The following is a 27,145-nucleotide window of genomic DNA, read 5'->3' on the forward strand; positions in this document are numbered from 1 at the left end:
TGCAACTGCTCAAGGATCTCAAGAATATTAGGGATGTTTTACCTGCTGCCAATAGCAAACATACTAAAAATTACTTTGTCTCCATATAAAGCCGAAAAGTGGGGCCTTGGGGGATGTTGAAAGGCGGTCTTGAGCTAATTCTAGATTTTTTGACACAAAAGACTGCAGTACATCCTTCAACCTTTATCTTAGCTAGGATGTCAATGTTATACTCCAAGCAGTCATTCTCCCTGGCTGGGTAATCAGTAGGAAGCACAAAAGTGCAAAGAGTCGGTTAATTATTTCCTGTCAGACACCAATTAAGTGCTTTCACTAGAAAGTATGATGAGACTCCCTTGCCATACGTAATGGGAATAACGTGCTTTTAGCAAAATAGCTGACCATATAAATATGTATGACACAAAGTCAACTGCATGTGAAAAATCACACAGGAAAAATTGGCAAAATGAAGAAGGAATATAATGGTGAAATTCTTACTGGGTGTTTGGATAAAACAGGGAAGAGCAAATTTGCAGCTCAGTTCACAATGTGCATAGTGTTTTCCCCACTTGGGAAAGAATCTGGAAACAAAGTATTAATTCATCATTAACCACTTGGCATCGTCATCTCAAACCAAATTTCAAGCTGAGATACTTAATGCATAGCACTCACCAACCAAAAACAGGTTAAAAAGGAAAATGCACAATTCACCAACTGAACTATCCAAAATTAGCAGTTGCCATTTGGTTGCCAATTTAATACAATGACCAATTTTCACTTCTGTTGAAGTAAAAAGGACAAGATGATCACAGCAGAGCATACAAATCCATCTGGAAACTCGCTATTTTACAATATGATCCATGTAAAATTTATACCTCACTATGATCACAAATTTATCTATAAAAGATGAACAATACCATTTTTGATTATAAACCCAGTAAGGTTGCAAAGTTTGTGCACAAATATTGTAAATGTGTACTAATGGGATTTGCAAGCAATGATATCCAAGCCATTATAGAATAGAAGAGTGCAGAGGTCATCAGGCACATTGTTCCCTTATGGTTCCCCTGCATATATTGCAAATTGATTGCAAATGGATCTTGGAGTTCAGATTTGGAATTTATTAGTTCACTTTCCAAATCTTCACATCCACAATGAAAAAAAGACAGATCAGGAAATAAGCCAGGGCTTTACTGGGAATTTGTCTTTGCTCTGGTTTATACTAACTTTTACTTGTTACTCCTCTTGTTTTTGGAGCATGTTGGGGAATAATAGCTGGGAATAATGGTAATAATGAGGAATAGTCCAGCAACAAAATGAAAACACATCCTCTCTGTTTGGATGTACAGATGGTCAGAATATATAGTTTTCTTGGGTATATTAAGGCAAGGCTATATTAACTTGCCTTAATATAGCTCCTTTCATTACCTCAGTATGTCCAAAATTGCTTTACTACTTATGAAATTCAATGCTCGTCAGCTGTGATTCAGTTAATAGCACTTTTGCCTCCGCATCAGAAAGTTGTAGGTTTAGGTGCCACTCCAGAGTCTTCAGCACCAACATTTATGGTGACACTCCAGTGCAGTACAGAATGGGTGCTACACCATTTAGTTGCTGAAATTGGAATAAGATGTGATGTTAAGCCCGAGTTCCCCTCAGTCTGCATTCTCAGAGGATGGTAAAATATCTGATACCACTGTTTCAAAGTCAAGAAATTCACCATAGTGTCTCTGGCTGATACTTATCCCTCAATTAACATCAATAAAGCTGTTTATTACCACTGCTTTTGGTGCGACTGTGGTGTATGCCAATTGACCACTGTGCTTCCTGTAATAAAACAATAGCTGTACTTCACTGGCTGCAAAATACTTTGAGATGGCCTGAGATTGGTGCATTAGAAATGCAAATCCTTCTATCTTTCTCTGTCACTGTTGTAATGTATGAAGCATGGCAGCTAGAACTCAACCAACAAGCTTCCAGAAACTACATAGTGATTAAATGATCTGGGTTTCTTAAGTGATGTGAGTACATGTACAAGGATCGTGTAAATGAAAAGCTCCTTTCTCAGTTGACAGAATGCCAGCGGTTACATGCTCTCAAGCTTCCTGCTGTAAAGAATGATGAGCGAACTCCTGAGGCAATTCTTACACAATGCATGGAAGTCTCAACTAATGGAGTTTTTGTGTGAAGGTATAAGGATGCAGGGTGAAGGATGCCTTGGAGCGATGACATTCAATTTAACAGTCTGAAGGCAATACATCTAACTCTTGCTAACTGTATAGAAATTATTACAAAAGCAAAATACATTGCATTGCTCGAAATGTGAGCTGTAAACTGAAAGTGCTGGAATTTATCCTCGCTGAGCATTTCTTGTTTTTATTTTAAGAATTAATATTCAAGTAATAGAAAAGTGTATTTTCATTCTACAATTAAAATCCTCATTCAGACTGACAGGGGAGTGTTTTCTGCTGTTAAACAGGTTATAAGAAGCATCCAGTTAATGGATCCAGTTCTGTAATGGAGAGTGCTCCCTCCCACACACAGGCCACATCTCCTCTAATGCTGAAATCAGTGTTTCAGACCCAGTGTAGGCTTGCCTGTATACTTTCAACTTAGGCTCTCATCGCATGATGAATCACTGCAGTTTTGTCAGTCTACAGGCTCACCACCTGCTTGTTTAGCTCCCCATACAAAGGGGCCTATTGGTTCTCAGTAGAGGAGAATCAAGCTAATCCAGCGCTTCAATGAATTCTTAAGATTTTCATGGTTGACGCTTGGATTTTGAGCTGTGTGACATTACCAGCAGCAGTCCGCTTCCTCCAAGGCAGAGCTGTAGTCATTGGCATGCATGATGGAGCCATAACTGAGAAACCTGCAGGCACCCAACCATCGGGGAATTTACCATACAATATTACTGTACTACTAGTGGGGGCAGACGGGAGGGGAGAGAACACACTAGAGGTGATGGTTACCTGATATTTGAAAAAAAATCAATGTTCACTACCCAGGTGGAATCTGAGGTGTTCCTAGTTTGTTTTGGGCCTCACCCTGGTGGTGGAGAAGGCCAAGGATGGACAGGTCAGTGTGGGAATGGAAAAGGGAATTGAAATGGCATGCAACTGGGAGCTCAGGACAGCTGTTGCAGATAGAATGCAGGTGCTCTGTAAATCAGTCACCTAGTCTGCACTTGGTCCCGCTGATGTAGAGCAGGCCACATGGGGAGCACCGAATGCAGTAGATGAGGTTGGGGGAAGTGCACATGAATCTTTGCCTCACCTGGAAGGGCTGTTTGGATCTCTATTTGGTGGTAAGGGGATAGGTGCACTTCCTGTGGTTGCAGGGGAATGTTCTGGGGGTCTGGGAGGGGAGGGATGAGTTGACCAGGGAGTGGTCCCTGCGGAAAGGGGTGGGGAGGAGACGACGTGGCTAGTAGTAGGACCACATTGCAGCTGGCAGAAATTCCACCCAAAACGTTGACAATTCCTTTACCCTCCCACAGATGCTGCTCAACCCACATTTTCCTTCAGCAGATTGTTTGTTGCCCCAATAACCTATTTCTGCTGACACTGATGTTGGCCAGGACAACAGGGAGAACTCCCCTGATCTTTGAAAAGGTGTCTTTGAGTTTCTTCTATATCCCTCAACGTCAAAAAGGGCCTCAGTTTTACACTTCCAGAAGATGCGACCTCCAACAATGAAGTATTGGTACTGCAGTGGTGTGCCATCCTAGATTTTTATGTTCAAGCCTCGGGAGTGGGATAAACTAACAACCTTCTGATAAAGAGGCAAGAGAATGCTACTAATTAAGCCAAGACTGATACCCTGCACACACAGAATAACTCCTGCTGCTGGCTGCATCCTGGTGCATAATTACAAGCTCGTGCCCTGAAGCATCCCTTCCACATAACAACTTGTTTACAAGCTTACTATGAGGTCTGCTTAGGAATTGTTAATTTTTAGATGTGGGGAGGAGGAAGTGGGAGAAGTTGGTACTTCTCCTTGGTTTGCAAATATGCTCACTGTAACTTTTAAAATGATCTAATAGGAGTGGGTTAAAATGAATCCTCTGGCCTGGCTGAGCTGCACTTGGATAGGAGTATCGCTAAGTTAAGAATAAGGTCTTGTAACTCACCTCAAAGATGCCTGTACTTTTGTAAAGGCACAATAGGTCAAATCATCCCCCATGTGACACAATTAAACTGAACTGCTGTTAAACCATCAACTGCCACCACAGGAGAGGGGTTTGGTTAAAGGTAACTTCATAAAAGGTAACTTCGAACTAGGGCTCTTCTCTTTGGAGAGAAGGAGGATGAGAGGTGACTTGATAGAGGTGTACAAGATGATAAGAGGCATAGATTGAGTGGACAGTCAGAGACTTTTTCCCAGGGCGAAAATGGCTAACACAAGGGGGCATAATTTTAAGGTGATTGCAGGAAGCTACAGGGGGATGTCAGAGGCAAGTTTTGTTACACAGAAAGCGGTGGGTGCGTGGAATGCACTGCCGGCAGAGGTGGTGGAGGCAGATACATAAGGGACTTTTAAGACACTCTTAGATAGCCACATGAATGATAGAAAAATGGAGGGCTATGTGGGAGGGAAGGGTTAGATAGATCTTAGAGCAGGATAAAATGTCGGCACAACATCAAGGGCCGAAGGGCCTGTACTGTGCTGTAATGTTTGATGCTCTATATACCGAGTGGGAAAGTAATGGGGCAACTCCATTGCCTGGTTCAACACCCGACTCAGTTCCACTTTCTGTTCAACTCAACCCACGGGTGAATGGGGTGAAGGTTTTGTTCTAACTAGTCCGCTATTGATTCCCTCAGTGTTCCACCAAGACAGGGGAGGTTGAAACGCTGATGGTCACACAGGAAGAACAGCTTTTTGAACAAGACTCATAGTACTGTCAAATCCTATCAGCCAGCCCATTCCTTTTTTTTTGCACTATTTATTTATTTTGTAATTTATAGTAATTTTATATCTCTGCTCTGTACTGCTGCCGCAAAACAACAAATTTCACATCATAAGACAGTGATAATAAATCTGATTCTGATTCTAAGTCTGGAGGCGTTACATTTGAACAATGCCAAACACATTGCACATAAACGGCAAAGGATGGAATCCTAACAACTTCTATTTATGCAGCGCTTTTAATGAAACCAAGGATCGCAAGGAACTACACAGGCACGTTATCAATAAAAGTTCACTGAACCACCTGGGATTTTAGAAAAATGGTCAAATGCTGGGTCAAGGAGATGGGTTTTAAGGAGCACCTTAAAGGGAGAGTGAGAGAGAGGTGGTGAGACATAAGGAGTGATTTCCAGAGCTGAGAACCCACCCTGCTGAAGGCACAGCCATTAATGGTGGAGAATAACATTTGGGGATCATCAAGAGACAGATCATGCACCTAATTTTTTTTTTATTAAATAGGTGCTTTGTAGGGCTAAATAAGACATCCATGTTAATGATTTCCCCCGGGAGCTTTGATTTATCTGTCAAATCACACTACTTGAGAGTCCAGATTCACTATCCAGCTTTTTCAGTGCATGCTCACAGTGTGCAGCAAAAAAAGCAAAAAGAAAAATTCACTCGGAATTCTGACTGCTATTAGGTTGGTGTTGTCTAATAAAGCAAAGCTGTGCAGAACAGATGAGGGGTGGGTTAGGTGCCCAAGTCATATTCAAAGCAATTGCTTGCCATTTTTTAATTTAATCAGACACAAATCTTCTGCTATTGTTCTTGCCCGGAACACTTTTAGCAAACGGATCAAATCTAAAACACTTCAGGCATATGATCAGAAACAAAATCTGTGCTAATACATTAGTGCAGTGTTGACAGAGTGCTGCACTGTCAGAGGAGCCACATTTCAAATGACATGTTAAACTGATGCCCCTGCCTTCTCTCTCAGGTGGACATAGAAGGACACATTGCTATCACTTTGAAGAAAAGCAGAAGACCTTGCATTTACCAACATTGTACTCCATCTGCCAGACCCTTGCCCACTCACTTAACCTATCTATATCTCTCTGTAGACTCTCTGCATCCTCTGCTACATCTATTTCTTGGCTTATTGCCTGTGCCACTGTAACTTTATTATTTGGTGGCCTATAGACAACTCCCACCAGTTATTTTTTCCCTTTACTATTCCTAAGGGCAGGCACGGTAGTGCAGTATAATGCTATTACAGCACCAGAGAGCCGGGTTCAATTCCAGCCACCGTCTGTAAGGAGTTTGTATGTTCTCCTTATGACTGCGTGGGTTTCATTCGTGTGGTCTGGTTTTCTCCCACATTCCAAAGACATACGGGTTAGGAAGTTGTGGGCATGCTATGTTGGCGCCGGAAGTGTGGCGACACTTGCGGGCTGCCCCCAGAACACTCTATGCGAAAGGTGCATTTCACTGTGTGTTTCGATGTACATGTGACTAATAAAGATATCTTGTCTTGTCTTGTCTTGTATCCACCTCACATTTATTCTACAATCAACATCACAAAAACAGGTATCTAATTATTATCACATTGCAATTTGTGGGAGTTTACTGTGTGCAAGAAGCTTTCTTCCTTCCAACATTAAAGAAAGACTATACTTAAAATAAAATTAATTGCTTTGGGATTACCTGTAGAGATGTGAAAGACCCCAAGAAAATGTAATCTCTATGTTTTTCAGTGGCTTCTTCTCTCATCTTTAGGAGCTTTCCAAGGATTTATCCTTGTGCCCCTCCTGTTCTCTTCTAGATGCTGCCTTTATAATACATTGGCTATGGTATCAATGTTCTGGACAGAAAAATATTTGCAATTCCTGAGTATACCGGCAGGCACGGTAACGTAGCGGTTAGTGTAACACTTTACAGCACCAGCAACCTGGGTTCATTCTGGCTGCTATCTGTAAGGAGTTTGTACATCCTCCCCATGTCTAAGTGGGTTTCCTCCAGGTGCTTCATTTTCCTCCCACATTCCAAAGACACAAGGGTTATGAAGTTGTGGGCATGCTATGTTGGCGCCAGAACTGTGGTGACACTTGCAGGCTGCCCCCAGAACACTCTACACAAACAATATATTTCACTGTGTGTTTTGATGTACATATGGCTAATAAAGCTATCTCGTCTTGTCTTATAACAGCAGTAAGTCTTTACCAGTCTGCTAAACAGTCTGACTGACAGACCGGAGAGCCTGTGTCCTGTGTGGGGAGTGGGACACGGGTGGTGGAGGTGAGTGATGGAGGTGGGTTGTGGAAGAGGGCAGTATCAGGATGTCAGGGCTGCCAGTTTTCTAATCCTGCAGAGGGGTTTTTATTGCATGCTATAATGCATGGTATCAAAGCACCCATATACACTACTATACTGTGTTATCAAATTGGTAGCAAATCACAAGTTGATCAACTTCACAAACATCATCACGTTGTCATAAATTTTGTCACTAGAGAAAGGAGACAGAGAAAGGGAGAAAAATAGGAAAGAGGAGACATGAAAAGATAGAGAGAATTAGAGAGGCTTCAATGCAAAGAATAAGAGTTGATGAGAAGAAAGAGGCATAGAGAGAAACAAAAAAAATCATTGGAGAAGAAAAGGGAATAAAATGTGAGAAAGAGAGAGACAACACCATAAAGAGACAGAAAAAAGAAAAAGGTGGAGAGTGGGAGCTGCAAGGTTTGCTTTATTAACCTAGTGATAATTGTTCAAGTCCCAAAAAGAATACAAATTCCCTCTCCTACCAGTAATAATATGAAATTCAACTTATCAAGCTCCATGCAACCTTTGCCAATATATTATGCTAACAAGTTGAGAGGATTTGAATCTGTACAAAATAATCACAAAAGCGAGGATGACATTCAAAACCTTCTGTAATGAAATCAATTTTATTGTCTGCTTGGAGACTGATTGATATGTCACATTCAACAAGCATAAATTCTGTGCAAAAACCCAATCTACAGCCAATAAAATCAGGGAATAAATTCCCCCTCAGATTGCTCTGCTTGCTTCATCACTGTCAAAAGAGTACAGACCTTGAGTTTCCCAGTTACATGCTGAAGTGACAGCTGTATCCCCCTTCAAGATCATTCAATGCCATTATTCCTCAAACGTTCAGTCTGCTTGTTGACACTAACATAGATTTCTAATTTAAACTAAGCCAGATGGATGCAGGTGAACAATATCAAGATTGCATTTGTTGTAATGGGATAGGTTCACGGAGTTTATAAAAGCCAGAAACTGACTTTCTGTAGCAATTTTTATTTGATTAAAGCAGACTATAATGTTGAATTATATGTCAGCAGATGGCTATGCAAATCTCCACAGACAAATCCTTCTGGTGCATTTTAGAATTTCTACTGCTATCATTGATGTGCCAAATTACTAAAATTAATGGATACTCAAGCAATTGGTATTTAAAGGGGCTACTCTTCAGTTTTCTGTAAACCCTCTTCCCCACCTTCTGATGTAACAATTATAAATTGCTGAGAAAAACTCATTGCCACATGCTTCAAAGCTAGTTTTCACAAAATTCTTACAGAACAGTTGCGCTGGTGTTTCAACTAAAGTTTTCCAAACAATGTTAATTCTGTTTTATGCTCCTTGTGAGAAGAGTCCTCAAATTACAGGCAATGAGGATGAAATTGAAGCGTATCAGAATCATATTACAGTGTGGTATTTCTGTTGGTAGCTCACAGAGATATCAGTACTCTTCAGATTCTGGCCTCTTAACCATTCCTGAATTTAATTGCTCCTCCAGAGGCAACTGTGATTTCACATTGCTGTGTGTTTTGAATCCCATCTGGGCCAGAATGGGGAAGAATGGCAGATTTCCTTCTCCAAGGGGCACCAATGAAATAGTCTGCGTGGGTTTCCTCCGGGTACTCCGGTTTCCTCCCACATTCCAAAGACGTGCGGGTTAGGAAGTTATGGGCATGCTATGTTGGCGCCGGAAGCATGGCGACACTTGCGGGCTGCCCCCAGAACACTCTATGCAAAAGATGCATTTCACTGTGTGTTTCGATGTACACGTGACTAATAAAGATATCTTATCTTAGTTGGGTTTTTACAAATATCTATGGTCTCCATTACTGAAACAAGATTTTTTTTTCATTTTTCTATAACTGATTAGTGAAGTATCCACTTCCTTTCATATATTTCCTGAAACATTTCTATTATGCTTCTCAGTCACTCTTGACAATAGTTTTTTTTTAATAATCATGACATATTTGTTTGAACCAGGTCAGATTGCTTCAACTTACATCTGGTCAGCCCTTTCCTGACAACCCAAGTCTGCCTTAAAACTGTTTTATCCTTGCACTATAGCATACCTCTATCCTCAGAAATCATCCTCATCAAGATCTCCAAGCTGCATTCTTCAATGAAGATGGGAGGGATCCTTAACACAAAGGAGCACTTAAGTCTACTTCATTATAAATATGATAAGTGCATTTTTCCATTAAGTGTTCAAGGGAGTGCGGAAACATTTACTTCACTGCCAAGGCTGTGACAGCTTTTCTCTCATTACTTACCACAAATCCTTAACTTTTTTGAATTAGTAAAAACAATGATGCATGCAAAGTTTTCTTCATTATGAGCACATTTTTACCCATGATAGAACTGAGACGCTCTTGCCAGAGGAGTATCACTGACTCACTGTGTGGCTTCCAGTGATCAGTATCCATATTTATGGCTGTTCATTGAACTGTACCAAATCCACTGATAGAGTGACATGGAATTGCCTGCTCATCCGGCTCCTCAGCACTCTCCTTGGAAGAGGCACCCTGGGTTGGTGCATGAAATTGGCCTTACGCAGTGGCACAGAACAGGCGACAGTAAATCACAGCACATGAACAAAGGAGGAAGTCAAGAGCTCAATGAGAGAGAGAAGGTAAGAGAAAGAGAAAGTGGTTAAAGGAAAATATTAAATTTAGTATAAAAAATTATTTGCTGTGCTTCAAGTTGGTGCCATGAGAGGGCAGTCAGAATATTGTTTTCATTCAAAAGGCTATACCTCCAATGTCGTAGCATTTCTTCGGTACTGCTCTAGAGTTCAGCCGAGGTTTTTGCACTGGACTCTGAAGTATAACCTACACCTGTTGCTTTCTGGCTCAAAGGCAGCTAAGCCCCAGTTGATGCACAAGAAGAGAAAGTGACAAAGCAAATTATAAAAAAGGGGAGTCAAAAACATGAAAAATAGACAGATGCAAACTGAAATAGGAGACAGAAAACAAACCAAAAAGAGAAGACAGGAAATAAACCAAAAAGATTGCAAACGTAAATAAAATCATGATCAGTATGCACAAGTGATGTAATAACTTAGCCTCAGTACTCTGCTGACAAAATGGCAGAAGGAGTGCAATGAAAATTCACCAGTTTAGTTTGCAGTGTGAGAAGAGATTGAGCAGACTAGGCTGGACTTAAGGAGAATGAGAGATTGTACGTAAAATTATAAAACCATTACAAGGCTTGATAGGGCAGGTGCAGGGAGGAGGTTTCCCCTGCCTGAGGAGTCTAGAACCAAGAATGACATTCTCAAAATAAGGGGTAGGCCTGAGAGGAGCAGAAATTTCATCACTCAGTGGGTGGTGAGTCTTGAGAATTCTCCCCTTAGAGGCCTGTGGATGCTCCGCCATTGAGTTTATGCAAAACAGGGATTGATAGATTCTTAAATATTAAAGGAATCAAGGGATGTGGGAATAAGTGCAGGAAAGTAGAGCTGAGGTAGAAGGTCAGCCGTGACCTTGATGAATGACGGAATAGGTTTGAAAACTGAGAAATCGCAGATGCTGGAAATCAGAGATAAAGTTACAAAATGCTGGAAAATGCTCAGCAGGTCAGGCAGCATCTGTGGAAAGAGAAACAGTTTATGTTTCAGGTCCAGATTATGGGTCTCAGGCTTGAAACATAACCTGTTTCTTTTTCACACATGTTCTGTGTTTTTTAATGGCAGAGTAGGTTTGATGGGCTAAATGGCCTATTCTTGTCTTATGCACCATCTCACATGCTTCAGAGCCCCTAGTCGAGGGTTGTTGGTCAAGTTGAAGAGCTGATCTTCTTGATCTCTGTTCAGATTTTCAACCAAGGGGTAGGAAAAGGATACTTTGAGGGATTCAACACAAATAAAAGGGTTATTTTTAAAGTGAATGATAGGCAACCAATCAGTCTGAAATGGGGAACTAGTATGGACGGCAGTATTTTTTGATGTTAGTCACTCCATAGAAGATGATAGATGCAAAATTGTGCCTTCATCTACAGGCTAGCAAGTGGGATAAGCTCACTGAAGAGTCGGTGAGGAATAGCACTTCCAAGTGCAATATGATCTGCTTTAACCTGCTAAGCAAAGTAGCAATGATAAGGAACTCTACACCTTTATTTTGTACTATTCCTCAAGAAGGTAGGCAAGGTTGATCACATTATGTATAAAGAAATCCACTGGAATCATGTTTCCATGACAGTTTCAGCAACAATTAGAATTAAACTGCTGATGGACAGGAAATTGTTTTGAAAAAAGTGGGTAAAAGAAAATTAAAATGAAATTGGAATTGGAAATATATTTCCCCAGTGTGATAACTGAATCATACAAAGAATATTCCCAGTTTGATTAGTGGATTATAATGATTTGGCAGTCGGGTTACATATAAGGTTAACTTCCACGCAGGGAAGCTAGGGGCAATGCTGCATCCTGATTGTATTCTCCTAAAAACTGTGGCTGCATTCGATCTGAATAGGGAACTTTGAAGAATGTCGATATGTGGTTCAGTCTCTGCAGTAAACTACGGTCATAGCCATGCTAGTACAGCTGCTAATCTCTTTTGACAGGTCAAAAGACTTGGCATGTTTGAGCATTTCAATTAATAATTCATGTAATGGAAACTGCGATTGATTCAAAATTTTCAGCAAAGGTTTGATAAGAAGCAGAGTATACGTGCAGAGTTAAATTATCAGTGAAGTGCATTCCCATAGTTGTCCACCATTGCAGTACCAAAAATTTATATACTGCCTTTAAACAGTATTGATCTTTGTCATTTTCAAATAAATTATATCCACCTAAGAAGATATTAAAGCAGATGATCAAAAGCTCAGCTGAAGAGGTAGGTTTTTATAGAGTGGAGCAAGAGGTGCGAAGAGGTTTATGGAGGAATTCCAGAGCATTGGGCCTGGAAGCTACTGAGGTTACTAAGAGTAGGAGGGGACAAGGACATGAAGGGAATTAAAAACGAGGGGGAGAATTTTCTACATGTGATAATAACATAATTCCAAGAACAGCTGTGTAAAGAAAGCCTTCTTTAAAAAGCACAGCCCTTTTTAGAATGGATTTGAAAACTGTCAATAGATGTTGGGTGTCAGCAGCATCATTTCAGAAGCAGAAATCAAATGATTTGTGAAAGTTTCCTGCTGGTTTCATTGAATCATCCATGAGTGGCTTTACAGCAGGTGCCAGCAAAGTGATTTATCATTCTATAAATAAATGCTGGCAGAGAAGAAACATCACTATCTACAGCTGAATGACACCTAGACCCTTTCAATATTCAGCTGGGACTTTAGCATATCAGTTAGTGACTTTTTGTTTTAATTTAAAACATGCAAACGAATCTGCAACACTGCATAATCTCATTTGAGACCAACTAACTTAAAAACCTATTGTACGAACTTATAAGAAGTGCATATTCATTACAAAGGATGTTATATTTCATTACAAAACTCAAAACTGTCTGCGGCTTTATGACCATAAAAGGGAAAAGAAGGATCTGGTTTGCAATGAGGAGGAAATGAATAAGGGCATAGAAATGTTAATAGACATTTACAAGTATGCTAAAACATTATTGCACAACACACCAACACTGCTTGGGTCACAGGCCTGATACAGCAAAATTTGGTAGCTCCTGATATCCAAGTCAACTTGTGCTACTATTTTCCCATTGCACACTTCCTTTATGAGCTGAATGAATGAAAATGTGGTGTGTCCGGGACTGGGTGGGCAGTGGTGGAAGGGGTAAGGGGAGAATCCAATGGTCAGGGACTTGATTGGAATTGGTTTCTTATTGTCACATGTACTGAGGTACAGTGAAAAGCTTGGTTTTGCATGCCATTCATACAGATCATTTAAAAACATAAGTACTTGAGGTAATACAGAGGAAAGAGCAAAAACAGCATGCAGAATATAGTGTTACATTTACAGTTACAGAGAAAGTGCAGTGCAGGTAGACAATAAGGTGTAAGGGCCATGGCGAGTTAGATAGTGAGGTCAAGAGTTCATCATTACCATACAAGGAATCTGTTCAAGGGTCTTAGGGTTTGAGTAGGAAGGTATATGCCCAGAGGTGGTGGCCTGGGTTGGAGAAAGTCTGAAGTCAGGGCTCAGGCTTATCCTGCATTGTACTGAGAAGACTTGGTGGTCACAGGATTGACCAATGATGATCACTCCAAGAACAGCATCTAATGTGTAACTTGATGTCCTAGCTTATAATAAGTGTTTATAAATATGTCTTTATACAGCAAATGATTTGTGCTGAACTGGTCACCCAACCACCCTGGTGCCAACCAGGTGTTCATACCTCTCACCACCCACCGATCGCTGGCAGGTGACTGCACCTTGCAACACCAACACTGCCCTTACTTCAAGATCTTCTTACCTCCCAAACCTCCACAGAGCCAGCCCAGCCACAGTCCCGAATCAACAGATTCTCTTTGCGCACACTGTGCTGATAGTGTGTGAAGTAAAGGCCATCTCTTCATAAGGAATGGCCAAGAGGTCATCACGTGAATCTGCAAGTGACTCCAGAATCACGTGATGACTCATCCCTGTGCTCTTGAGTGCTGACTCAGCTCCAGGCAATTAGGAATGGCCAATAAACGCTGGCCTTGCCAGAAATACTCACGTCCTGTGACTGAATAAATACAAAGGTCTCGTTGGGATGGTTTATCTCAAAATAGAACCCATTATATTTAAACATCTTCCAAGCCTACATATCCTTCATGAAAAGCTGATATTTCCCTTGTAAAACCTCACCATAATTAATTCCTTCAAGGCCCACCACAGTAAGCAATCCAGTATATCTTGTACTCAATTTCACAGGCTCTATTAAAAGAAACTTTGGGAAACTTCCACCTTTTTTTCCATATTTCTCTTGTTTTCTCATGAAATAGAAGGACTCATTCAGCCCATCAAGTCTATGCTAGCACTTGAAGCAATCCCATTAATCATGTAGCCCCATTCCCTATTCTCTCTCACATGCCTATTAATCCCCCATTGATTCTGCTACCCCATACCTAGACCAGGGGTAATTAATAGTAACCTACCAATCCTCATGACTTTGGCATGTGGGAGAAAACCAGAACAGCCAAGGGAAGCCCACGTGGTCACAGGAGAACAGGCAAACTCTGACAAATTCAGCACTGGCGATCAGGTTTGAACCTGCGTTGCTGGATCTGTAAGGCAGCAAAACTACCTGTTGCAGCATTGTGCCACCCAAGAATGAATCCAGACGTACGCAACCTGGATTCCTCATGAAATAACTTTTGGCCCCAATTTAGAGGTCAGAATTTGAAGATTAAATCCTGCAGTCCTAAACTGCACTCAAGGATTAGTGAAAGGACTATAACTGTGTATATTGCAGTCCCTGATTCCCTGCACTTGCACTTCTTTTTAAACAAAATTACCTTTTGGAGGTCAAGATGAAAGAATATAGCTTTAAGTATAATTCTGAAAGTCCGAATAAAACACAGCACCCCTAGGATAGGAAGATGTCAAGACATTTCACTGCTGTCAATAGATTGAGTTCCCAGAATGGCCTCTGCTACAATCTCCCACCTCACACTTCAGCGGCGGTGGCGGCACAGTGCAGCAACTCATAGAGCTGCTGCCTCACAGCTCGAGTGACCCGAGTTCAATCCTGATCTCCGGTGCTGTCTGTGTGGGAATCGCGCATTTTCCCTTTGACTGCATGGGTTTCCTTCCACATCCAAAGACAAGCAGGTTGGTAGGTTAATTGGCCACTGTAAATTACTCCTGGTGCAGGTATGCGAGTGGTAGAAGCTGGGTGGGGGAGGGGGTTGGTGGAAATGTTGGGAATGGGGACAGAAGTAAAATGGGAGTAGAGTAGGGTTAGTGTAACTGGGTACTTGGTGGCCAGTATGGACTCAATGGGCCATCAGGCCTCTGTTTCTACGCTGAGTGTCACTATAGTACTGCACTGCCATGCTGCCTTATTGCCCAGTGTTGCACTGTTTGTCCAGTCCTAATAGAGATAAAGAGGAGGTGAGACAAGGAATTGATTTGAAAATGAGGAGGAAAATTTTAAAAACAAGCATTCCTCGACCAAGAATGTCAGCAGGTGCACAAGTGATGGGCAATGGGAACTGTTGCAAATTACACCATGGGTGACAAAGTTTTCGCTGATCTCAAGTTTATGGAGTGCAGGATGAGGGAGGCCAGTCAGGATTGGTTGAAATAGTCAAGAGTGGAAGCAACAAAGGAAGAGATAAGGTTTCCAGCAGCAGGTGCACTGAGGCTGGTCTACGGCAGGGTGATGCTACAGAGGTGGGAATCAGCTGTCTCAGTGACAGATGTGGTCCTAAATTCAACTTGGGGTGAAATTTAACATCATGGCTTATATAATCTGAATCAATTTCACATGGTTATTTGAGAGAAAACTTACAACTGAGAACCTTCAGCATAAGTTCAGAGTCCTCTGCCATTAAGAGCATGATATTTATGTGACAGATGAAAAGAGACATATGCAGAGGAAACAAACAACACTGCAACGCAACTCATCACCTCCCAGTCCCTGATAAAGGTATGAAAGATATCTGAGGGATTCATGGATTTCCATGAGGACAGCCCGTTCTCATGGTTTGTGCATGCTACTGAAAACAATCAGCTGTTGAGACTGGAGATTTAACGACAGTTTTTGTTTCAATGGATGCAGGTCGGGCTTTAAACACCTGGGAAATTTTTGGAGAGTTTTCACTGTTTCCCTGACTTTGTTTCTGAACAGATCCATGACATTTAAGGATTCAACAAAATAGAAGTTGATTTACATTCATTGATTTTGCAAAAACAGTCATGTGCTTTGTAGAAGCGTTATCAAACAAAACACTGACTTAAGGACATGAAGTGATATTAGGGCAGATGATCAAAGGCTGGTCAGAGAGGTAGGTTTTACAAAGCATCTTAAAAATGGGGGAGTGGGGCAGGTAGAGAGAGAGAGGGGGACGAAGAGGGGGGAGGGAGGGGAGGGAAGGGGGAGGGGGGGAGAGTGGGGGGAGAGGGAGAGAGGGAGAGGGAGAGCAAATTGCAGAGATTGGACCTGGCAGTGGAAAAGTGGAGGGATTAAATTCAGAGTTGTGCAAGAAGCTGAGAATGGAGGAGTGCAAAAATCTTGTCAGGGCAAGCTTCCAGGGAGAACTTTGTAAGGAGTAATGCTACATAAGTGTAATCCATGTAAGCTTGTACTTCAGAGAAATCTACAATGCGGGCAAATTCCCACACCTGCTCTATGTGTTCATATGGATTGAAGTCTTTAAGACATATGACCTCCAGGCTGGGGCCATCCTAAAACTCAAAGCTTAGAGTGACCATGATTCTCATCTCAATGAGCAGTGTGATCCAGGTTCACATATGGGGCTGTATCTGAGGTAATAATGTCTCACTAAGGACACAGAATGCAGCTTGATCATTGGTGCTTTAAACTGCTCTGTTTCAGAGGAAACAGTAAAGCCTGGTTGTCCTGTCAGGAAATACAAACTGATGATTTTTCGACCAGAGAGGTTTAAAATTATGCTGGAGATCAATTCTGGATGTAGCACTATTGTTTGTTCATTTTTGGGGTGGTTTATATCGCCAAAAAAAAGGGGCTAGTACAAATAAAAATCCCGTCAAAATATTAGGCGTCCAATTTCCCTCTGGGATCCAAGACACCCAGAAATGTTCACAAAACTGCTCTACTCTGAATTAAGGCAATTTTCAACTGCACAGCACCATTTCGTTTGGAGTTGTGTAAAGGAATTTGTAATCCAGCAAATGTTCTCTGAAGGAGAACTGCATCCAGAATTCTGCTGGCTTTCACAATGAGTCAAAGATCATACTCATCCTGTTTTAAAGTTACTCCTGAAAGGCTTGCTGTTTATTTTTAGCTTTTTCCATTTTCCAGCATTTCAAGTGAGAACTGGACCTCTTATAAGACAGAATGTTAGTTGAGTAAGTTTAGGCCTAGAGTTGTCCCCAGGAGTTTTAATACCTTAGATGGATACAAGAAGATTTTCAGTTTTTCTTTCCCCATCCCCTCTACGCCAAATCCGTCATGGTTTTTTTAAGCACATGAATTCCACCTCTCTCAGTTTGTGTGTTTTGGGTTCAACATGGAGTGGATATATTATGATACTCTAAGTCCTGATGTTATCTAAAACTCTGCTGCTCTTGTTCCTAACTCGCAACAAGTCCCACACTTGAGTTTGCTGATTTTAAACATCTCATCCTCATTTTTAAACCCATTCATGAGTTTGCTCCCAATAACTGCTCCCACCCCTCATCTCTGTAATCCCCTCTAGCACTGTAGCCTTCCAAAACTACTTGATCATCCTCACTAGCAGGCGTGTTTTCAAATGCTAATGTATGAAGCATTGATATTCCTGACTGAAACCTCTCTCTCTTTTTCCATCCCCTTAAAACTTAGCTGTTTGACCTGTTCAAGCTTTAACTCATCTGCCCTAATATCTGCTTTTGTGACAGTGTCAAATTTTGGTTGATAAAGGCTCCATGGAATTCCTTGAGACATTTTTCTACATTAAAATTGCTATAAAGTAGAACACAGAGTTACTACCCGTCTGTTTGCTCAAATACTAACCAGGTTATTCAGAGTAGGCAGCACGGTACAGCAATGCATGATCATTTGTCAGCAAGCAATCACCAGGCAAAGTAAATAGTTGAATGTAACGATGTGTCTATCTGTCTTTGGAGGGAAAGCATTGTTTTATCTTCTGCTCAGAAGGAACAATAAAGAACTAAAGAAATAGAGAGAATGGTGTTCAGAAAAAAGTTATGATTGGAAGGCTGGCATTGGCTATCCACCAGCAGAGTATTGTGTGGTACATGAGGAGACAAGATTAGGCTCGGAAAGATCTGCAGGTACACATCCACAAACTTTGAATGTGGTCAGACCAGTTGAAGATGCTGTTAAAAGGGATAGGTGATCCTTGGTTTTACTTATAGAAATTTGGGAAGATAACTTTATGTTTGGCAACTGGTGCTAAACTCATGCAAATGTAGAGGTCATTGGCAAGATCTACCTGCTAGTGATCAAGGTGTGGAATTATCCACAGGCTGCAAATGGTTAAAGGTGGTGGGGTGGGGGGAGATCTCACTAATTCTCAAAAATGTTCAGTTTTGGAAGAAATATGTAGTAAGAACCTTGGATTGGTTTGTTTTGAGTTATATGAAGCAGTAAATCCTGACTGATGAAGGACAGATTGTAAAGCAGAAAAGAACAGTAGACTGATAAACACGGCCCTCTAAATTTATCAAAGTCAAAACTACTCCTTCAGGAGCTGGCAGACGTGACAAGATAAGAACGTAGAAAATATGGCCTAGTGGCCAATCTGAATCAGATGATACTGCTGATCACATGCCCACACCAGTGGAAAATGATAAAGAGTGTGAATAATGAACATCAGAACTGCAGATAGAGGAGAAATATAAGACTGAGTATCTGAGGAACACTTGTACTCAGCAACAGCTGGGGACCTGTGGTTGAAGTATTGAATGACTTGAACTAAAATGGTTGACATGATTTGTAACAGTAGTAGAAGCATCAATTGTATTTGAAGATGTAACACAGAGGCCTGAACAAGGTTATTTGGTTAAGGGATCCTAATTGTCAGTCTTACCGTAAATTGCAAACTTGGTCTTGTCTAAGGGACTGAAAGGTTGGAAAGACTCTGTTCCTAAAAATGACAAATTTATCCCCAATAGTGTCCAAAACAAACCAAGTGTGCTAAACCTTTATAGAACAGTGCATGGCCTCTTCACTGGGTGGGATGGGAACCAATTCTGACTATTACACTTAGAAAGGATATCTTGAAGAGATTATGGAGATTAATTGAGATAATGTGAAGGATGGACTGCATAGAAAGAATTTGAGGTTGTTTCGCTTTGTGCAGAGAAGCTAAAAAAAGATTTGATAAAGGTGTTCAAAATCATGAAGAGCATAATTGAGTAAATAAGAGGAATAGAAATAATTGAATAGTGTTTCCAAAGAGTTGTCACAGTCATGATGGGCCAAATATGCTTCTATATTGTATCATTTTATATTTCCATCATTCCGTTTATTTTAACTGAGTTATGGAAGACAATACTGGAGGCAGCATGCTGTTAAGCCAACCCAGTACTTGTGTTTCCCCATAAATGACAGAACACTTTGAGGACTGGATAAGGGAGCAGAAACCATTTTGAAACATTTTTAAAAGAAAATATGGTAAGCATCACCCTGAGTATTTTACTTGTGGTACTAATGGGTAAAGTCCTTTCTATGCAGTCACAAAATGAACTAACTTAAAAGGAAGGCTCACAATTCTATAGTTTTTTTCATAACTTCCCAAGCTGCTTTACAGCCAATGAAACTAGTTTTGTACTGCTGTTACTGGTGTATATTATAGAAATGCAAGCTGGTATTTGCACATAACATGTTCCTACGGATTTTAGCAATGGTGACACAAGAATAAATATTGGCTAGCACATTGGGGATAACACCCTCTCCCCATTCTGAGAGGTGAGTGAGTGTTTTTGGCTTCATTTTTTATCCAAAAAAACAGCACCTTCCACAGTGTAGCGATTGCTCAATCTGCTCTGGTGTGCCAGCCAAAACATTTCCACTGAATTCTCTGGAGTGGGTATTGAACCCACAACTTTCTGACTCCAAGGGATGATTGATCCCTAACTGAGCCATGGCTGACACTGAAATATGCAGCTTAGAGATGTACTTAGTTATTAATCATCGGCATAAGCAACAAAGCATAAGTATTAAATCAACAGTGCATGGCAAGCCAACAAACATTTTTTCCAGAGGACCCACTAATGCAAAATGATTTTGTGCACAAGATAGGCACGGCAGCAAGTAAGTAAGCTGAGATTCAGGCCACTAGGTTATTGGGGAGGAAGGAACAGTGGTCGGGAGACTGGGGAGTAATGCGTCAGAGGCAGGGTGGCAGCTGAGTAGTTAGGGTGGAGGGAGAAAAGTCAAGGGCAACTGAGGAGTTGAGACAAGTGTGGTGTCAGGGAGTGGTGCCACTAAGCATGCCCATTGACAGACGCACCTCCAAAAACCATGACCGAATTGTTGAATGGGGAATAATGTCACTCCATGTGCCTCTGAGGTGAAACGCATTATCAACACGAGCCTGATTCACAATCAGGAATGCCTACTTGAATTTCTGGAGTGACATCATTCACCTTGAAAGTCGTGGCAATCATGTTCCAATCTGGAAATAATTGATTCTCATATGCGCAGCACTGGAAAACAAAACAGCGCCAGGCTTGTGATTCCTGCCCAGTCACCACCTATAGCCAGCTGCAGTGTGAGCAGTTGGTAGTCTTGAACTGCCATTGTCCCTGTACTCGCACTGTGTGGTATGGGCTAAAAGTGTTTGATTGACTGAGGACCTCGTCTGCTTCTGCCAACAGAAAGTGGAACAGTGCAAAGGGAAGAAAGTTACTGCTAATAAGGTGAGCCCTTCCCAATGGTTCAGGAAACAGTGACGCCATGAACCCAGATCTCACAAGTTGTATTCCTGCACATCATCAATACAAATGCTGCTCATTGTGCTATGCATTGAAGTTAAAAATAAAATCATTACATCAGATATACAACTCTGCCTCAATCCCATCAGCAATCATTACACTAAAATATCGGGTTATTCTTTTTGATAAGCTTACCTTTAGTTTGCGATCATGATCGCCACTGCAGAGGGAATTTACAGAGACTTTGAATGTCTTCCACATTGGATTTAGGTTGTTCATGATGACCTATGAAGGTAGGGGAAAAAAAGCAAAGATCTAGTACAGTTACATATAACCTGCTGAACAAGTTCATATCTTTACTGTCAGCTGTGGCATCAGTGGGCGATACTCTTTCCGAGACAAGATATTGTGGGTCAAGCCCCACCTCAGAGACTTAAGCACAACAATCTAGGCTGGCTTTCTGGCACAATGCTGGGGACATTCTACAGTATTAGACTCATTGAATTGAGGCCCTGCCTCCTCCCTCAGGTGGACGTAAAAGATTCCACGAGAATATTTTGAGAATAAAAAGGACAGTTATTTCTTCTGCCCTGGCCAATATCAACTATGAATCAAGATTCATCAAACAACAGATTAATTTGATTTGTGGAAGCTTGTTGTGTGTAAATTGCCTGCTGCACTTCCCATATGGCATCATTGGTTGTAAAAAGAGCTTTGAGGTGACCATGAGAGGACCCGTAGAAATGGAAATCATTCTTTCACTGAGTTATTGCCTAGTTTGTATCTGGGTCAGCAATATCAAAGCCTCTACAATTCAGGTGTAATTGAATAACATAAGAATGTGCTCTTTCAACCTTTTAATCCTTCCAGGTTTTGGTGAGGGTTTCCGATTTATTTGTAATACCACTCCTCATTTTTGTAGGTAAGTTTAATTAAGAGCTCTATTCATGGCCACCAGAGCTACATGTTCAATATTTTAACTAATCTCCAACAACACAAAATCAGGTTCACATAAAACTGTAAAGACTAAGAGGGGAGGGGAGGGGAGGTAGTCTTTGATTGATAATGCTTAATTGCTGCAAGGGTACCAGCTGCTGGTTGTAATTGCCTCTGCACAATTGGTTCCATTGAATATACGGAGGTGTGTTTCAACCAGAGGCTGATTCTCTCAAAAGTATTTAGTGCCATAAATTATTTAGTATCCATATTATGTTTTTCAGCTTTATGCATGTAAATGAATCAGTGCTGCTGGGAAACATTCCCTTCTTGTTGGGAGACTGACAAACAAAGGTCGATGTTGATCTTCTTCTGCCCCAACTTATCGACTGCTTCCCCCTAACTGCTGACCTGGTGAGGTAACATTTATGGTGCTGTAGGTGCCCTATGGTATCTCCCCCACAAGACCATTCCACGTGAGTGAAGCTGAAGATATATTTGCACAATTTACAATCACTGGTGGGTTCAGAGCTCAGAAGGGTTTAGAAATGAGGACGACTTGCACTTACATACAGGTCAACCCAGGTGAAAGCAGGGCTCCATTCCTGTGAACTGTTTGTCACCCGAACAGTTCACAAGTCAGAAATGTGGCTGTGAAGTGAGTTCCCAGGTGGCAGAAGATGTAGCCGGTAAATCCATACCACCAGTCTCCCAACACTTGTTCATATCTATGGGCTGTACCTAAGGCAAGTGTTCATAGCTGGGGAGGACCGATAACATCTTTCAGGCGATCAATGAAGTACTTTCTGAAGTAACATCACCTTTGCAATGGAGGAAACGCAGGATTCAATTTGTGTTGATCAAGCTCCCAATACAGCAGAAAATCTGTGAAAGTGATGTTGATTGTGAGATAAATATTAGCCAGGACACCAGGGATAACTTTCCCAGCTCTTATCTGAAATAGCAGCCTTGGGATCTTCTACAATCTACTTTAGGGGGAAACCATGGCTCAGCTTAACATCTCACCCAAAATTCAGCATGTCTGAAAGTACAGCACTCCATCAGTACTGTACAGGATCATGAAATTAGAGGCTTTATGCTCGATTCTCTGGAGCGAGCCTGGAACCTACAAAATTTGGACTTGTGAAGAATGTATTGGCAGCCACAAACAGATCTAAATATAGCTCTAAAATAATTATCTGCATCTTAAGTAACAACTCTGTAATTTTTGAAGAAAGTTCAGCTTTCTTATATAGAGAACATTTTTGCACTTTACTGATGTATCGCCTGCTTATATTTTCAACTGTTAATGATTAAGAGCAACTGAATGCTTTGCCACTTTCTGTCCATTGTCACCATTAATCCCCACCTTCATCAGCAAAAGAGTCACATGTATTTAAATTATTACATCTACATGAAACCTCCTGTAGTTCCCAGAGGACTGCTGGCTGTGGTGGTGAGAAGACAGTCACGTCCTTTGATTAAGATTGGATGGCTCCCCTACTGAGACGGGCACCATTTCTGAGAATATTTCAAATATTAAATTATTACTGGAAATTCATGCAAGTTCAAAGTTTTATTCTAATTAAAATAAGTGAATTTGTTGCCAGCTTTCCTGTTGCTTATAAGCCATCTTCAAGGCATGAACTTAGTCTAACTGGATGCAAGCACACCCGCACTTCGTAGCAGGGAAGATCTTGAATTTAAGGGCAAGATCAAAGAAGATGAAGATCATTTCCCATTTCTATTGTCTTACAGCCCACAAGCTGCTATATTCGGGTTTAATTGAACAATCAATCATCAATGGCAGTACCTCTGTCCTGTGCACCAGCTGTTGTGTCCCATCATCATTCATCCTGAAGATTTCCAGAAATGGGTCAGATTTGCTGAAGAAATCCTGAAGAAGGCAGTTTCCACCTTACTCATATGTAACAAGCACACTCCAGTCAAATCAACATAATCGTGTTTTAGTTGCATGCAGATACAAAGATATTAGAACAGCTAACTACAACTGGTATCTGGAATGGGCCAGATCATATTTGACGAAAAACCACCTCCTGTTCCCCCCATGAAATCTCCAGAACTGCAGTAATGTCTCATGCTCCTGTGGATCCTTCCTGCCGTCACCCTTCCCAAGGTATAGTGTGCCCCGAGTGGTGGGCAGGGCTCAGTTGGTGGATTCACAGGGCCTGTCCCCTGGGCCACCCAGATCACTTTTGACAGCTCGCTGCTGTTAAGTATTCACCATTTTTAAATGTCTGATATTCAGAGACATTTAAATGCAGCTGAAATGGATTTATACAATTAAAAGAATAAAATAATTAAAATATAAATTGTTAAATGTATATTCAATAATTGCAAAGTAACTAAAAACAAATATCATTTAAAATAAAGAAAATCAATTAAAATGGTAGCTGGAACTTACCTTTTGAAAGAAGACCAGTGACCCCATTGAAATGACAGGCTGGCATAAAGCTGAAGGCCAAATATAATAGCTCCTTGGCTCAGTACGATCTGGAACTGCTGCTGGACTCAATGGCGAGTCCAGTGGTGGAGCAGTGGGTCTGTCACATCAACAGCTGACCTCCAGCATGACTCAGACACTGAAGTCAAGGAGGTGCTGAACATCAGAAGACAGATGGGTGGTAGTTCTGCAGTGAACAACCTGTGGCTATTCCCTACTGAACCACCACCCACATCTCAGCTTGATCCAGCCCAGCACCTCTCTCTACTTCCTAGACTTGAAAAATACCTTGCATGTTGGCACATAGATAACAGACAAACGTGCATGGATTGTCTAAATTTCTCATGACAGAAGGTGGAAATACACTCTTGCCAAAGAGTAGCTGCATTTCAATCTCCTCCCAATCCTGCTGGTGGCAACCTGTTTGGAGAAAGGTTTAAACCAGGGTGCCCTCGATGCATGCTCATGTCTTTTCAAGATGTCGACTCATCTTTTGACCCAGAAGAACAGAGCAAGCACACAGAAGAACATAAGAAACAGGTACAGGATTAGGCCAATCAGACACTCTAGCCAACTCCACCATTCAGTAAGATCAATCTTGGCCTCACCACTCCTTTCCTACACTCTCCCCATACTCAACTCGACCTAGTAGTTCAAATGTCTGGCATATTCCGATGACTCTGTCTCCACAGCTCTCTAAGGTAGAAATTCCAAAGAGTGATGGCCCACTGAGAGAAGACATTCCTCCTCATCTCCAAGTTAAATGGGTGACATCTTACTCCAAACCAATGCCCCCTTGTTCTAGATACCCCACTAGAGAAAATAATTTCTCAGCATCCATCCTGTCTATCCCCCTCAGAATCTAATATGGTCTAATGAGATCATCTCTCATTTTTTGAATCTCTAATAAGTATTAGCCCGACCTCTCTTCATCCTGGAGGCATGGTTCTTATCCAGACAGGGACTGGCAGTGAGATAGGAGGGATGGAGAGAAGATAATGGAAAATATTTCACCTACATTTTCAGGTGTTTTTCTGCAAAAGGGACAAAATATAAATAAAAATTAGGTGCTTCTTTTAAAGCTATTATCAATTCCAAAAAAATGAGACTCTGAAATAATGGAAGATCTTTGACCTGAAATATCAACTGCTTCTCTCTCCAGACATATGCTGCATGATCTGCTGAGTATTTCCAGCATTTTCCTGCTCCCCATTCCAAACCTATCCTTCCCCATCTCTCCAACACCTAGCTTCTAATTTTTTTTTCCAGTCTTAGACACTTTATAACCTTCCACGTGGCATGAAAGTTTAATATTTCATTTGCTGCACTTGCAGATAGTCATCACAACTAGTTCTGCGGCTGGGAACCCTCTATTCACTTTATATAGATTGCTGTCACAAATTAACTTAGTCAGTTCAATAAGATAATGAAAACAGCAATTTTGCATTATATAATTCACACATATTATTGGTAAAAAGAATTGGATAATGCAAAGAATTTAAAGTTTGCAATTGTTAAGAGTAGCTCATTTCAGTGGTGTCAACAGGCTGTTGAGCCCTGAATGATTTTACAACCATCAGTTTCTGCCTCTACAACTGTTTCTGTCAGTATTGGCCACATAGGAAAGCAGCGAGCATTACTTCCGGTAAAGGCAACTAAGGGAGAGTTAGCCATTCATCAGCCCACTGTACCCTTGCTCACTTAACCCGACAATCAGCAGATGGATAATTAAAGTGCTGTAACGTGTTATAAAGTCTACACCCACGCTATCTAATTCCCATATCAGCCCCAGCAAAGATACATAGACCGTGAAAAAGAGGAAAAGTGGTCTTCCAGAAATGAAATAGAGTTAGTCAGTCAAATTGCATTAAATCAACAGAATAGAACATAGAATAGTATAGCACAGGAACAGGCCCTTCGGCCCATGATGTTGTGCTGAACTAATTAAACTAGTGATTAAATGCTTAACTAAACTAATCCCTTCTGCCTACACAATGTCCATATCCCTCCATTCTCTGCACATTCATGTGCCTCTCTAAGAGCCTCTTGAACACCTCTATCGTATTTGCCTGCACCACCACCCCCGGCAGCACATTCCAGGCACCCACCACTCTTTGTGTGAAAAATTGGCCCCACACATCTCCTTTGAACTTATTCCCTCTCACCTTAAATGAATGCCCACTAGACATTTCACACCTGGGAAAAAGATACCGGCTGTCTACTCTATCTATGCCTCTCATAAGCTTATAAACTTCAGTCAGATTTCCCCTCAGCCTCTGCCACTCCAGAGAAAATAACCCAAGTTTGTCCAACCTCTCTTTATAGCACATGCCCTCTAATCCAGGCAGCATTCTGGTAAACCTCTTCTGCACCCTTTCCAAAGCTTCCACATCCTTCCTCTAATGGGGCGACCAGAGTTGAATACAATACTCCAAATGTGGCCTAACTAGAGTTTTGTAAAGCTGCAGCATAACTTCTAGACTCTTGAACTCAATGCCTCGATTAATAAAGGCAAACATGCCATACACCTTCTTTACTACCCTATCAACCTGTGCAGCCACTTTCAGGGAGCTATGGACTTGGACCCCAAGATGCCCCTGTATATCAACACTGTTAAGGGTTTTGCTATTACCAGTGTACTGTTCCTTTACATTAGATCTCCCAAAGTGCAACACCTCACATTTAGCCGGATTAAACTCCATCTGCCATTCCTCTGCCCATATCTGCAACTGATCTATAACCTGCTGTATTCTTTGGCAATCTTCTACAATATCCACAACACCACCAATGTTTGTATCGTCTGTGAACTTACTAACCCACCCATCCACATTTTATCATTATATATCACAAACAGCAGAGGTCCCAGTACAGATCTCTGCGGAACACCAGTAGTCATGGACCTCTATCCAGAATAAGTCCCATCGACCACTACCCTCTGTAGTCTATGGGTAAGCCAATTCTGAATCCAAACGGCTAATTTACCGTGGATCCCATGCATCTTAATCTTCTGGATGAACCTCCCATGAGAGACCTTGTCAAACGCCTTACCAAAATCCATGTAGACA

The 27,145-nt window shown here is 41.3% G+C and overlaps 1 protein-coding gene across 3 annotated transcripts in view; it reads right to left on the reverse strand.

The window, feature by feature from the left end:
* Positions 1-27,145, reverse strand: part of cpne4b (copine IVb) — a 256,642-nt gene that overhangs the window by 29,867 nt on the left and 199,630 nt on the right. For 2 of the 3 annotated variants that reach the window (XM_052015660.1, XM_052015659.1), the window contains exons 6-7: positions 23,430-23,513; positions 20,876-20,965 (exon numbers count right to left, since the gene is read on the reverse strand). The exons of the other annotated variant lie outside the window; for it this stretch is intronic. In XM_052015660.1, the coding sequence (XP_051871620.1) occupies positions 20,876-20,965; positions 23,430-23,513 (174 nt within the window). The remainder of the gene's footprint in view (positions 1-20,875; positions 20,966-23,429; positions 23,514-27,145) is intronic. 3 annotated transcript variants of the gene reach the window in all.

The sequence above is a fragment of the Pristis pectinata genome, chromosome 5 (assembly GCF_009764475.1).
Source record: "Pristis pectinata isolate sPriPec2 chromosome 5, sPriPec2.1.pri, whole genome shotgun sequence".
In the NCBI taxonomy this organism is placed as follows: domain Eukaryota; kingdom Metazoa; phylum Chordata; class Chondrichthyes; order Rhinopristiformes; family Pristidae; genus Pristis; species Pristis pectinata.